Source organism: Aethalodelphis obliquidens, unplaced genomic scaffold (assembly GCF_003676395.1).
Source record: "Aethalodelphis obliquidens isolate GAN/ISIS:26980383/991018 unplaced genomic scaffold, ASM367639v1 scaffold16, whole genome shotgun sequence".
In the NCBI taxonomy this organism is placed as follows: Eukaryota; Metazoa; Chordata; class Mammalia; order Artiodactyla; family Delphinidae; genus Aethalodelphis; species Aethalodelphis obliquidens.
In genome coordinates this window covers 9,991,623-10,003,901 of record NW_020837960.1, presented here as the reverse complement: position 1 = coordinate 10,003,901, position 12,279 = coordinate 9,991,623, and the positions used below count along the sequence as shown (strand labels likewise).

General features: G+C 37.6%; 1 protein-coding gene across 3 annotated transcripts in view; it reads left to right on the top strand.

Annotated features, from left to right (window-relative positions):
• The window catches only part of VWA8 (von Willebrand factor A domain containing 8), a 359,206-nt gene that overhangs the window by 33,895 nt on the left and 313,032 nt on the right, over positions 1–12,279 (top strand). For all 3 annotated transcript variants that reach the window (XM_027116169.1, XM_027116168.1, XM_027116171.1), the window contains exons 3-4: positions 7,389–7,519; positions 10,551–10,661. In XM_027116169.1, the coding sequence (XP_026971970.1) occupies positions 7,389–7,519; positions 10,551–10,661 (242 nt within the window). The remainder of the gene's footprint in view (positions 1–7,388; positions 7,520–10,550; positions 10,662–12,279) is intronic.

The window sequence follows — 12,279 nt, the reverse complement described above, 5'->3', positions numbered from 1 at the left end:
TCGTTTCTTTTTTTTTTTTTTTTTTTGGTGGGTGGTTCTGTATCCCTGTCCTACTGGTTGTTTGCCCTGAGACGTCCAGCAGTGGAGTTTGCAGGCAGTTGGATAGAGCTGTGTCTTGGTGCTGAGAACCTCTGGGAGCCCTCCCTCCAATTAATATACCCTGGGGTCTGAGGTTCTCTGGTAGTCCAGGGGTTTGGACTCAGAACTCCCACCACAGTAGCTTGGAGCTGACCTCCTGCAGGGAACCAAGATCCTGCAAACTCTGTGGCATGGTAAAAAAAAAAAAAAAAAAAAAAAAAAAAAAAAAAAAAAAAAAAAAAAAGAGAAACAAAGAAAGAAAAAAGAAGCAGTACAATATCAAGAATAAAAAACTAAATAAAGTTAGAAAGATAAAAAATATATTAGGAAAAATGAAATATAATTGAAACAACTGCAAAAAGGTAAAATAAAACCAACATAAAAAAGAGAGAAAAAAAGGGATGGGGGGAATAAGCAAAAGGAGAGAACAATAACAAAGTATAAAGAATAACATAAGATTAGAAAAATAAAAGATTTATTAGGAAAAATAAAAATATAAAAGAATCCACAACAATGAATCAACAAGGTAAAAGAGAAACCGAATCTAAAAGAGGAAAAAAAAAAAGTCTTGCTATGGGGGCAGAACTTAGGCAGGGGTGGAACTAAGGGAGGGATGGGGTTTAAGGTGGGGTGGGATCTAGGCGGGTGCCTTTTTGAGCATAGGGCAGGGCATGGGCGGGGCCTAGGGGGGGTGACGGGCGGGGCCTAGGCGGGGGTGACGTTCTAGCGTGGGGCGGGGCCTCAGCTTAGGACCTGCGGGGAAGGGGAGAGGCAGCAAGTTGAATGGGGCAACTCTGGAGTGTGGCGTTCCAGAGTTTGGAGGTAAGGCTCTGGGTGAGTGTGTGTGGGTGGGACTTAGGCCCAGTGCCTTGGAGGGGGTCTCAGAGGGGGTCTCTGAGTGTAGAGGTGGGGCCCTGGGGGGGGTGTAGGGGCGGCGCTTGGGCTGTGCGCGGCAGGAGGGAGGCTCCGAGGGCAGAGGATTAGGCCTATGAGCCCAACAGGCTCCCCGGTACCTAAGTGGACAGGGAAAGCGCTGGCCCCCTTCCCTTCCATTCCTTCACGTCTATCCCCCACTTTCTCCCCCAGGGTCTCCCCTGTTGCTGCTGGACCCCCATCTGTGGGTGAGTCCAGCTGGGTGTAAGAACTTCTCCCCTTCCCCAGCCACCCTTCAGGGGTGCCACTCCCAGAGGTCTAGACTTTACTTTTCCTCCCCCTTCCCTCCCTCCCACTCCCTCAGAACCCACGTGGCTGGAGGGGGCCTAGCTGGGCAGAGGATCAGGCCTGGGATCTCAGCAGGTTCCTGGGGGTCTACGTGGGCAGAGGAAACCTGGCCACAGTCCTTTTGATCCTCTGCCCTCCCAGTGGTTCCCCAATTTCCCCCTTTGGGCATTGGATCCCTTCCCCTCCCGCAGCTGCCCCTCAGGGATGCTAGTCCTGTCCAGCCTCCACTTCTCCCCCTTCACTCCCCCCATGCCCCATGTCATACCCGGTTGCTGGGGGCTTCCTCCTGTCCCCTTAGGTGTCCATGGTCCCCCACCAGTGCCTGATAGGTGCCCTAGTTGTGAAGAGATGCAAATTCCGCCTCCTCCTAGTACGCCATCTTGACTCTGCACCCCCGTCACTCCTTTTTGAAGAATTTATTAAAGCTGAATTTGAGCTCTGCATAATTTTCTGAAATTTTAATCTTTACATATATGACAAATTTGAGTCTGTGGAGGGAGAACACTATAATTTACGTTCCTTTAATATAATTATTTTAAAGCCCTTGAATATGCCTGGCCAAAAAAATAGTACCTATTTTTTTGAAACAAGTATTGGCTAGGAATTGAATAAGGAATTTCGCCTAACTTGAACCCGATATTTTATTTTTACAAAGAGAAGGAAATCCTAGAATATAGGATCAAACTTGAACCCGATATTTTATTTTTACAAAGAGAAGGAAATCCTAGAATATAGGATCAAGCTCTCTGGTATTACTCTGACATCGGTTTGTCATTACGTGGACTCTTGAAAGGTAGCATCAAACCACAATGAGGTATCACCTCACACCCGTCAGAATGGCCATCATCAAAAAATCTATAAACAATTCGTACTGGAGAGGGTATGGAGAAAAGGAGACCCTCTTGCACTGTTGGTGGGAATGTAAATTGACACAGTCACTGTGGAGAGCTGTATGGAGGTTCCTTAAAGAACTAAAAATAGAATTACCATATGATCCAACAATCCCACTACTGGGCATATACCCTGAGAAAACTGTAATTCAAAAGGACATGTGTACCCCAATGTTCATTGCAGCACTATTTACAATAGCCAGGACATGGAAACAACCTGAGTGTCCAACGGCAGATGAATGGGTAAAGATGATGTGGTACATATATACAATGGAATATTACTCAGCCATAAAAAGGAATGAAATTGGGTGTTTTGTAGAGATGTGGTTGGACCTAGAGTCTGTCATATAGAGTGAAGTGAGCCAGAAAGAGAAAAACAAATATCGTATATTAATGCATATATGTGGAATCTAGAAAAATGGTACAGATGAACCTATTTGCAGGGCAGGAATAGAGACGTAGACATAGAGAACGGACATGTGGACACAGCAGAGGAAGGGGAGGGTGGGACAAACTGGGAGATCAGGATTGACGTATATACACTATCATGCATAACATAGATAGCTAGTGTGAGCATTATAAAACACAGGAAGCTCAGCTCCGTGCTCTGTGACAACCTAGCTGGGTGGGATGGGGGGGATCGGAGGGAGGTCCAAGAGGGAGGGGATATAGGTATACATATAGCTGATTCACTTCATTGTACAGCAGAAACTAACACAACATTTAAAGCAATTATACTCCAATTAAAAAAAAAAAAAGAAGGTAGCATCTTGTGCCTGGAAACATTGAGTTCGGGAATTTCTCTCGTGCACTGGGCTGTGTTTATATTAGGTTATGCACGGCAGTTTGCCAGTTTGTTTTGCAGATGTTTGTAATGTACAGTCTTACATCTTGTTTCTATTTCTGGAACACTTTTAAGTATGACTCATGTTTTCTTGAGGTCATCCTAAAAATACAGCTAGTTTCAAGCATTAATGTAAAATATACCACAGACACCACACAGTAGTACCTAACGCTTTCTCTCAGTAGTTTAATACGACTTCCTGACAAATTAAACATTTTCTTTGACAAAATACGATCTACTGAAATATGAATAAGTGAAAATGGGATTTTTTTTTTGAGAAGTGAGTTCTCTGATAACATAATGTAAACAACAAATTGAATTTGAAATTTTAATAAAAGGAGGTATCACTGGTATCACCAAAGCCCAAGAAATAGAATTAGTGTCCATAAGAGCAAGTCCACTAAATTTGATGGAGCCCTGTGAGGTTCATACTTGTAGGGAAAGTCTTGGACCTGAAGATAGAGCCTGTTAAAAAGATTTTAGAGGAGCAGTAGGACATGGTGGCTGGAGTGCAAGCTTTGGACTCAATTTAGGTCTCAATCCTGGTTTATGAACTTATCAACTGTGGACAAATGAGGCCACCATAAGAACTTTGATTTTTTTATTCACAAAATGGGGACAATGAATATTTAACAAATGCTTATACTACTATTGGACACTGTTCTAAGTGCCTAATTTAATCCTCATAACCACCTTATAAGTAAGTTCATTTATCATATCCATTATACAGATGGAGAAACTGAGCACAGAGAATTTAAGTAACTGATTAAGATTACACAGTAAACAGCTATACTAAAACAGTTGGGATTTAAACAGTTTGGGTTGAGTCTATATCCTTATATGCGGTAGTCTGCTACCTTCTAGGGTTGTTGTGAGATCTAAATGAGAGTATGAAAAATCATTCGTATTTTTACCCAGCACATGACAGGAAGGCAATAAATTATGACTATCATACGAGTTATTAAGGGAAGACAAAAGAAGGGAAAAGAAGAGGTCTTTATGAGGGTATAGCGTAGACTACAAGGCAAGCCACAGGGTTCAGAAGCTGCTTATCCATATTAAGAAACTTATGTAGAATTGAAATGTAGAGTCAGGCATTTCCAGATGCCTCTGGCAGGCATGGAGTAGTGGCAGTACTGCCACTGGTTGAGAACCACTGTTGAGTGGTAAGAGCAAAGGAAGGGATTGCTGCGAATTGTCAGATATGCCTTAGGGCCAGTGGTTCTCAGCACGTGAGGATCATGCTGAGTGGAAGACACTCCCATGAACATACTCAAAGTTCTACACAATTCCGAGGATCCGGCTTTAAATAACTCCATCTCCATGCCTTTCTCTCCCACTTAAGAAAGTACACTGGTGTACAAACTGCTCTTTTATTATAATTTTGATTCTTCCTTCAGTTTGCTAAGAAAAAGATAAATTATTCCTAAATGTCAGCACTTCGCTAACACTGACAACTTGTGAGGCGAAGACCTCACATTTGATTAGGAAATCCTACCTTCGATTTAAAAAAAAAAAATCTTGAAAAGAAATATGAGTTCCAAGGTCAAGGCATTCAAAATGGAATGGAACTCTACTGAGACTCTGTCATTATGAATAGTTACAAATAGTTATAAATAATAAAAGGTGGAGGAAGCTGAAGAGAGCAACTTGGCTTTACCTGATAGAACTTTGGAAATTTCATATTTTAAATAGTCAAGTCCAGGTAAGGAAAGGTCAGGCACATTTCCAAAGGTGAATACAAAGAAGCAACATAAAACTTTAAGAATAGAGAAGACCTGTGGCCAAAGTAAACTGAGATTTGTGAAAATGTAAAATAACCCAAAGTGTTTACGTTTTTAATTATATATTTGATATCAAAGTAAGAAGAGGTGGTAGATCTGCAGCATAGGGAACTTTGCGTAATTTTACTGATGGAGAAATTAGAGCTTCTTAACTCTTATTTTGTTTCATCCTTAAACAGCAAGCAGATGGACTTACCTTGAAATAAGAAAGAGTAGACCATATATGACAAAGATTTAAGCCTGGAGTAAGAAAGAAAAATAGTTAAGTGGACATCTGATAGTTAAGAATGAGGTACAGGTGAATTGCTTCCTAGCGTTGTGGAGCTCCTTGAGAGATTCTCAGAGGTATAGGTCTTGGGGCAATGTTTTTTATTCTGTTTTTCATTATTGGGCAATGTTTTTTATTCTGTTTTTCATTATTGTTCCTAAGAACATTTTCCCCCAATTGTCTCTCCCCAATTCCGTGGAATTCAATGCACAGATATATTGTATATCTGTTGATGCACAGCATCCCTTTAGTGGGCAACAGACCATTGTAATAGCTAAGAATTATTCTCAAGTCCCCCTCCAAGAACCAGTTTTTGCCCCCATGCATGGTGTAGAGGCTTCGTAGAGGACAGGAGAGAAGCCAAGCACCTCCACTGGGGTGATGAGTCTCCTGATTTTCAGACATAGAAGCATTGCTTTGGGGAAATTATAAAATGGTTTAATGTGACCCCAGTGATGTGATACACCAACCAGTCTGCCCAAAACATTGTCCTTGATCTTCCCACCATGATTAAGAAAATCAGAAATTTATCTTTATTTTTTCCAATGATTCAATGTTAACTTTTTTCAGGAAGGGTAGGGGGAACCACCCTAGCAAGATTATGCTGTTGGTGGAGGGGGCGGGGGGGAAGCACAGCTTTAGTCCAAGGCAAGCGTTCTTAGATTGATCTTTGAATTCTTTCATGACCTTCCTGGATGATTAAACAAAGATTAACAAGTATGGGTTATTCAACACATCCAAAAGACTTTATGTTTTTTATATACATTTACACAATACATATATATATATACATATACATAACATCAGTATTGTATGTGTTTATGTATAAAATGCAACATAATAGTAAAAGAAACACTGTACCCACACCCAATTTAAGAAGTAGAATGTTACGAATACCGTTGAAGTTATCCATGAGAATCTCTCTGATTCCATGTCCAAGTATCCTGAATTTATCACTTTTGCATTTTTGCTTTTTCAAGCACTGTTTTATCATGTATGTATGTATTTGTAAAGAATTCAACTTGCTAGTTTATTGAGCTTTATCAAAATAGTGATATTAATCATTAATGTATGATTTATTTTGTGACAAGTTTTTTTCTTATTTAAGAGTTAAACATATTGTTGGAAATGGTGGTAGTTCATTCTGGTTTTTTTTGTTGTTGTTATATAATATTCCACTGCATGCTTTTTATCCATCTCCTGTCTCCAGTTTTATTTTGAGCCACACTGCTGTGAGTATTCTATACATCTCAATGTATAAGGGCAAGAGTTTTTCTTGTATACCTAGGGAAGCACTTGCTAGGTCACTGGGTGACTTATAAGTGAGCAAACACAAATTAATTGTATTAATACAAACATTTAAAAAAATGTTTAGGGAGAAGATGAGTGGATTGATGGGTGATTTAATAGTAGAGTTAGGGACTTCCCTGGTGGTCCAGTGGTTAAGACTCCACACTCCCAATGCAGGGGCCATGGGTTTGATCCCTGGTCGGGGAACTAAGATCCCGCATGCCACGTGGCAAAAAAAAAAAAAAAAAAAATAGAGTTAGAAGGGCATTATACGGAGTAGTCTTCTGTTCCCAAAAGAGTTGGTATAGAGTAGACTTAAATTCTAAAGAAGTCATTTAAGTCTACATCAGACTTCCTAACTGTGAAGTTTGAGAGATCTCACAACCCAGTGCCAACTTATTATAGCTTTAAAAAATTTTTCAAAACTGTGATAATCATTAATTGTCTGGGATGATTTGGTCATATCCCCTTTTTCGAACAAAAGAGATGGGCTTTAAAATTGTGACAAAGTAATGGTACTAACTGCTCATATCACCCTTGAAAATCACTTTCATTCCTTTGGTGACACATTGTTCAAGCATTCTTATAAGGTTTTTTTTTTTTGGCCACATCATGTGGCTTGTGGGATCTTACTTCCCCGACCAGGGATCAAACCTGGGTCCACAGCAGTGAAAGCCCAAGTTTTAACCACTGGACTACCAGAGAATTCCTGTTTCTTAATAAGCTTTGAAGTATGGGATTATGTGGCTCTTTGTGATGTAATAAACTTTGTTCTGTTATAACATTAGATAATAATGGTTTTATTGTAAAACAGTGTGAAAATTCACCAGATGTATGTATGAATGTATATATGTGTATATGTATATATGCATGTGTGTGCATGTGTGTATATATGTGTATGTATATATAATATATATATATATTAACTTAATGTACTGTCTGCATTGGTTGCTTGAAGACTTATATGTAGTATTCTGATTTGCATTTCATTTTACCTTTTTTCCACCTTAAAGTTTCAGACTCTCTGGCTCAATCAGTAATACAACATCTAAGATGGATAATGCAGAAGGATCTTTTGGGGCAAGATGTCTTTCTAATAGGACCTCCTGGGCCTCTTCGCCGCTCTATTGCTATGCAGTACCTGGTAAGCAATGAATTCTTGTGGATTCCTAAGGGTCTTAACTATGATAAGCTATTTTGTAAATAAATTAAGAATTTATAAAAATATCAGGATTAGTCATTGCTTTAAAAATGTTGACGTTGAAGGGTGATTTGTTTATAAAGCATTTGGAATAAGTTACTTGGGAAGTAAATGTACATTTGCCTTTCATAGCTTTAGCAAGTGTTGTTGTAAGTAGAAAACCCTCCACTTCCAGTAGGAAAGAGATCTATCTAAATTCAGGCAATGAGTAGCAGATAGAATCAGCAACACTGAGATTACAAAACAAAGTGTAGTTTTATACTATTCAGGAAGCATTCTTTTATCTTCGGTCCACATTTTGAAAAGCCAAATAATTCTGACTTTTTGATGTTATGTGGTCTTAAAGGGAGCCTAAGGATTACAGAATCGCTCTTATGTGTTAACTTGCACTCTTTTTTTTTTTCTTAAATAGATGAGAAAATAAGTTCAGAGAAATTAAATAACTCACGCTTTATACGTAAATGATGGAGCTAGACTTCAGATCTCACATTGCTTCCCCTTTCTGACATGTTATCCCCTTAAATGTTTGTAGTTCTCTGAGTACGGTTGTGAAGCGAGTTGAAATATTCAAATCTCGACACAAATTTTAAAAAATTTACAGGACTTGTTTTCTACTACTTTGTCAGCGTTAATAGGCATTGCTCTAATGATTCAAGGAAGAACACTATCAGATAAGTAGGTCTGTCCCAAAGATACTTTTCAGGATGAAGAGAAAAAGCTTACTTAAAGTTTCCTTTGTAACTTGATATTAAATAATTGATTTCTAAGCTATTGAAATGTACTTCGCGTACTCTTCTATTTCGGTGGTGAATTTATCTTGGTACTTTCAAAATCATGTAGGGCAGGAATGATAAAAATAGAATGAACATATCAGAAACTAACTCCCTCTAGCTCATAAATTTCATATTTTTATTTGTTCCTAGAACCAGTTTGTGAGGTACAACGTGCCATTGTAGTATTATCCTCACTTTATTAATATGCAAGGGAAAAGTGTCTTGTCTAAGAACGCAGAGTCAGCCACCGAAAATCCCAGGTCTAGAACCTCTTTAGTTTTAAGATGTGCACTCACTGCCTGGCTCATTTCAAAGTCCACAATATCTCACTTTGATTTTGTTTCTTGCAAGACTTTGAAGCTTGTTAGAAGTGTGGAATGAGCCAGGCTAGGAGATTATAGGAGTCTTGTTGGCTCAAAAATGCAACTCAAGTTTATAAGTACAAAGCTTGTATCTTAAAAAGACAACAAGCGCCAAACTTTAAATTGTGAATTAGAGCTGAGGCAGCTTTAGGATGTGGAAATACATGGAAGAAAACTTAATAGCCTAAGCTGCCTTCCAAACTCTGCAATGGGTACTGCTGTCATTAGCTATAGGATCCTATGCATAGTAAGAGCCAAAGTAGATGACATCTTTAAAGGCAGAAATTTGGGGGAAAGCCTGTTGAACCAATGAGAAATTAAATAGAAATAATTTGATAGTTGCGTTTATTTCATATTTCACTCATATGAAATGAGTTTTGTAGATAGTTCAAAAAAACCTCAACAGACCTCTGGCGCCTCTCCCATCTGCTGCTTCTGGTGCTGTTTGTCAACTTGCTGGTACCGCTTCTGTGAAGCCGCAGCTGAGGAGACCTTGGTGCTTGTCTTGGCTGGTGAAGAGTCCCAGGAAACTCAAGACTGAGGATAACATCCTCATTGTGGCAGTTCAGGGTGCTACCGTGGTACAATTTAACAGTAAGAGGCATACACCACTTTGTCAACCAGTGTGAATGACAGGGTTTTTCAGTGTGGGAGATCGTATTCAGACAATCAATTAAACAAGACAGGAAGGCGAAGTCAGAAGGAGGTATCTGCTAAAAGAAAACCTGCTACTTAACTCCAAAATTGTGCTCTCGTGGGCAATTCTTTCTTATTTAGAGAAACATCATTTGGTATCACCACATCTTCACCACTATGGTGTATGTTTTCTCTATTTAAAACTTTTCCCTTCTTTCCACATATACTGAAATTTATGGGTGCATGGGACCCAGCACATTTTAAAAAACTAAATGACAATAATAATGTATTTTTATCAACATCACATGGAGACAAGGTGGAGAAAAAAATCCCATTGTGTGGAAATATCCCCTTTCACCATTAATGGCATGCTCATTCAACATTTTTCTTTATACTCGTCCAGTAAATTAATTTGTTCTTCCTGTTTAGTAAGAACATATTGTATGCCTTATTGGATTGGAGCACGTCATTGCTTTTAATTCAACATTGTAAAACCAAGGATAATGTTAAAAACTTTTTGTACATAGTTGCTACATATATGGCAAAATTAATTAGGGATAATTATTCTAAAAGAAATGGATTCTGGATGGTTTCTCCTTCAAATCAAATGACTTTTTGTGTGTGAAATAATAACCCCCTTACCCCCCTCCTCCTTCTCATCTCACTTCTTCTTTTCCTTCCTGAATAGTTATGTATGTGTCTCTCCTGACTATTGATATTTACCTTATTTTCACACTTGTTAAATACCTAACATATTGTATCAATATATAGTTGGTAAACATTGGCTCCTGGAGTAAATTAATTTAAATCACCCTTTAAAAAAAAGATGAACACTACTTACAGAGATGACTATCGTCTGTCTGAAAATCAAGTAATAGCCAAATTATTACTCTTGATATTTGAAAAGAACTCTACAGGAGACATTAAGATTTATAAGATCTAATTTTGATTATTATTGCTTAAGTAGTAAGTAATTAAGTCATAAATTATTGTGTACAGTAAAAGTAGAGCTCTGAGGAGAGATATATACATATTTTGGTTAATGCTGCATTTATTGCATTTTTCTTAAAGCTGAGGCTCAAAAGGCTTTAATCTAGAATTACATTTAAAATGCTCTTCTGTAGAGTGACATTGTCAGATAACTGGCTCCAAAGCATACGTTGGGAACTTGATTTTTATTTTGGGACATGCTCTGCTCTTCAGGAGTTGACCAAACGGGAGGTTGAATACATCGCCTTATCAAGAGACACCACCGAAACTGATCTCAAACAGCGTCGAGAGATCCGCGCAGGCACGGCTTTTTACATCGATCAGGCAAGTGCTTACCACACTCCAACACGTGATTGTTTACTCCTGGTCTTTAAGAAATTGATTTTTGAAGTAGAAAAAGAGTAGCTCATGTAATAGTGAAAGATGGATGTACTGTGCTCTCTCAAGACAGATTTAATTTAGGTTTTTGGTTTTCCTGTTCTTGGAAATGCCTTCTTAGTTTAGTACTAAATAAGAAGCCATAGTTGAAATTAGTGGTTCTAAAATGTTAGCTAAAGATCAATATGCTGATTTCTTAATTTTCAGTTGCTTCCTATTAATTGCCTATAGAAATTTGTTTTGTTTTAAAAAAGAATTACGGCGATTTTAATATAGGAAATTCTCTGGCACATTTATTAATGTATTCTCAATATAAAGGTCAAGTTTATAAAGGTTTATTAAACATACTGAAATTAGATATATACTTCCAGGAACCGCAGCTTTTTGGAGAGAGTACTTAGGTTTAGGTTACCAATTAAAATAATATTTTTTGAAAATTATAATGAAGCTTGTTGTACATTTCTTTAAATATATTGCTTAAAATATCAAATATTGTTCTTTGTTAGGAATACCTAATAGAAAAAAGGACAGAGGCTTTAAATATTTCATAGAGAAAAGATTTCAAATATTCAATAAATTCGTGACAAGATGCTTGATCTTCTTGTTAAAAAAATAAAAATTAAAACACTAGTGAGCTGCTGTTTTTCCTTCACCTATCAGATTGGTAAAGATTAAATAATTTGCTAAGGTCCATTGTTGATGAGGAAGAAGGGATGAGGAATTAGCATTGCTGTTAACGGGAGCGTAGACTGATGCAATTTTGAAAGAAAATTTGGTGATTATCTATCAAAAGAAAAGAAATTAAACATATTTGTATCCAGCAGTAATATTTCTAGCAATTTTTCTTTCCAATGTTATTCACACAAAGCGTGTAAAGTTATATATACAAGGATGTTGATTGTAGCATTGTTTGATATCATATAAAACTGTAAGTGAAAATTATAATGATGTGCATTTAGGAGACTAATTAAATAAATAATGGTAAATAGAATTCTCTGTCACCATTTAAAAAAATGAGATGAATCTATATGAGGTGATAGGAAGGAAGTCCAGGATATATTAACGGAAAAATAAATGAAGTTGCAAGACAGTATATATAATATGGTCCCATTTGTGATTTAGAAAAAAAGAAGAAATGTGTAAATGTTTGTGTATACATTGAAAATTTCCAGAAGGAAACACAAGAATCAGTAAACAGAGCTGACCTCTGTGGAGGTATGACTGGGCATTTGGGGTGGGGCGAGGAAAGAACATTCATAGTTCTTTAAATTTGAAGCTTTCCCAGGAGTACACACTATTACTTATAATTAAAAGAGTGAAATTGTAAGAAGCACTGAGTGAAAGAATTTTTGGAGACCAGAATATTCACATTGTCACATAGATGACTAATTAATTACAAAAGGAAAAATGTACTTAAAGTGATTTGACAATAACTACCTTAAACAGTGGTGAGCAAACTTAGCATCATATGGTGGGAAAATCTGAGAAGTTCAGACTTCCAGCAATTAGAAAAGTAATGCTTTGTGGATGAAGCACAGAAGTGTATTTAAAGAAATCCATTTTA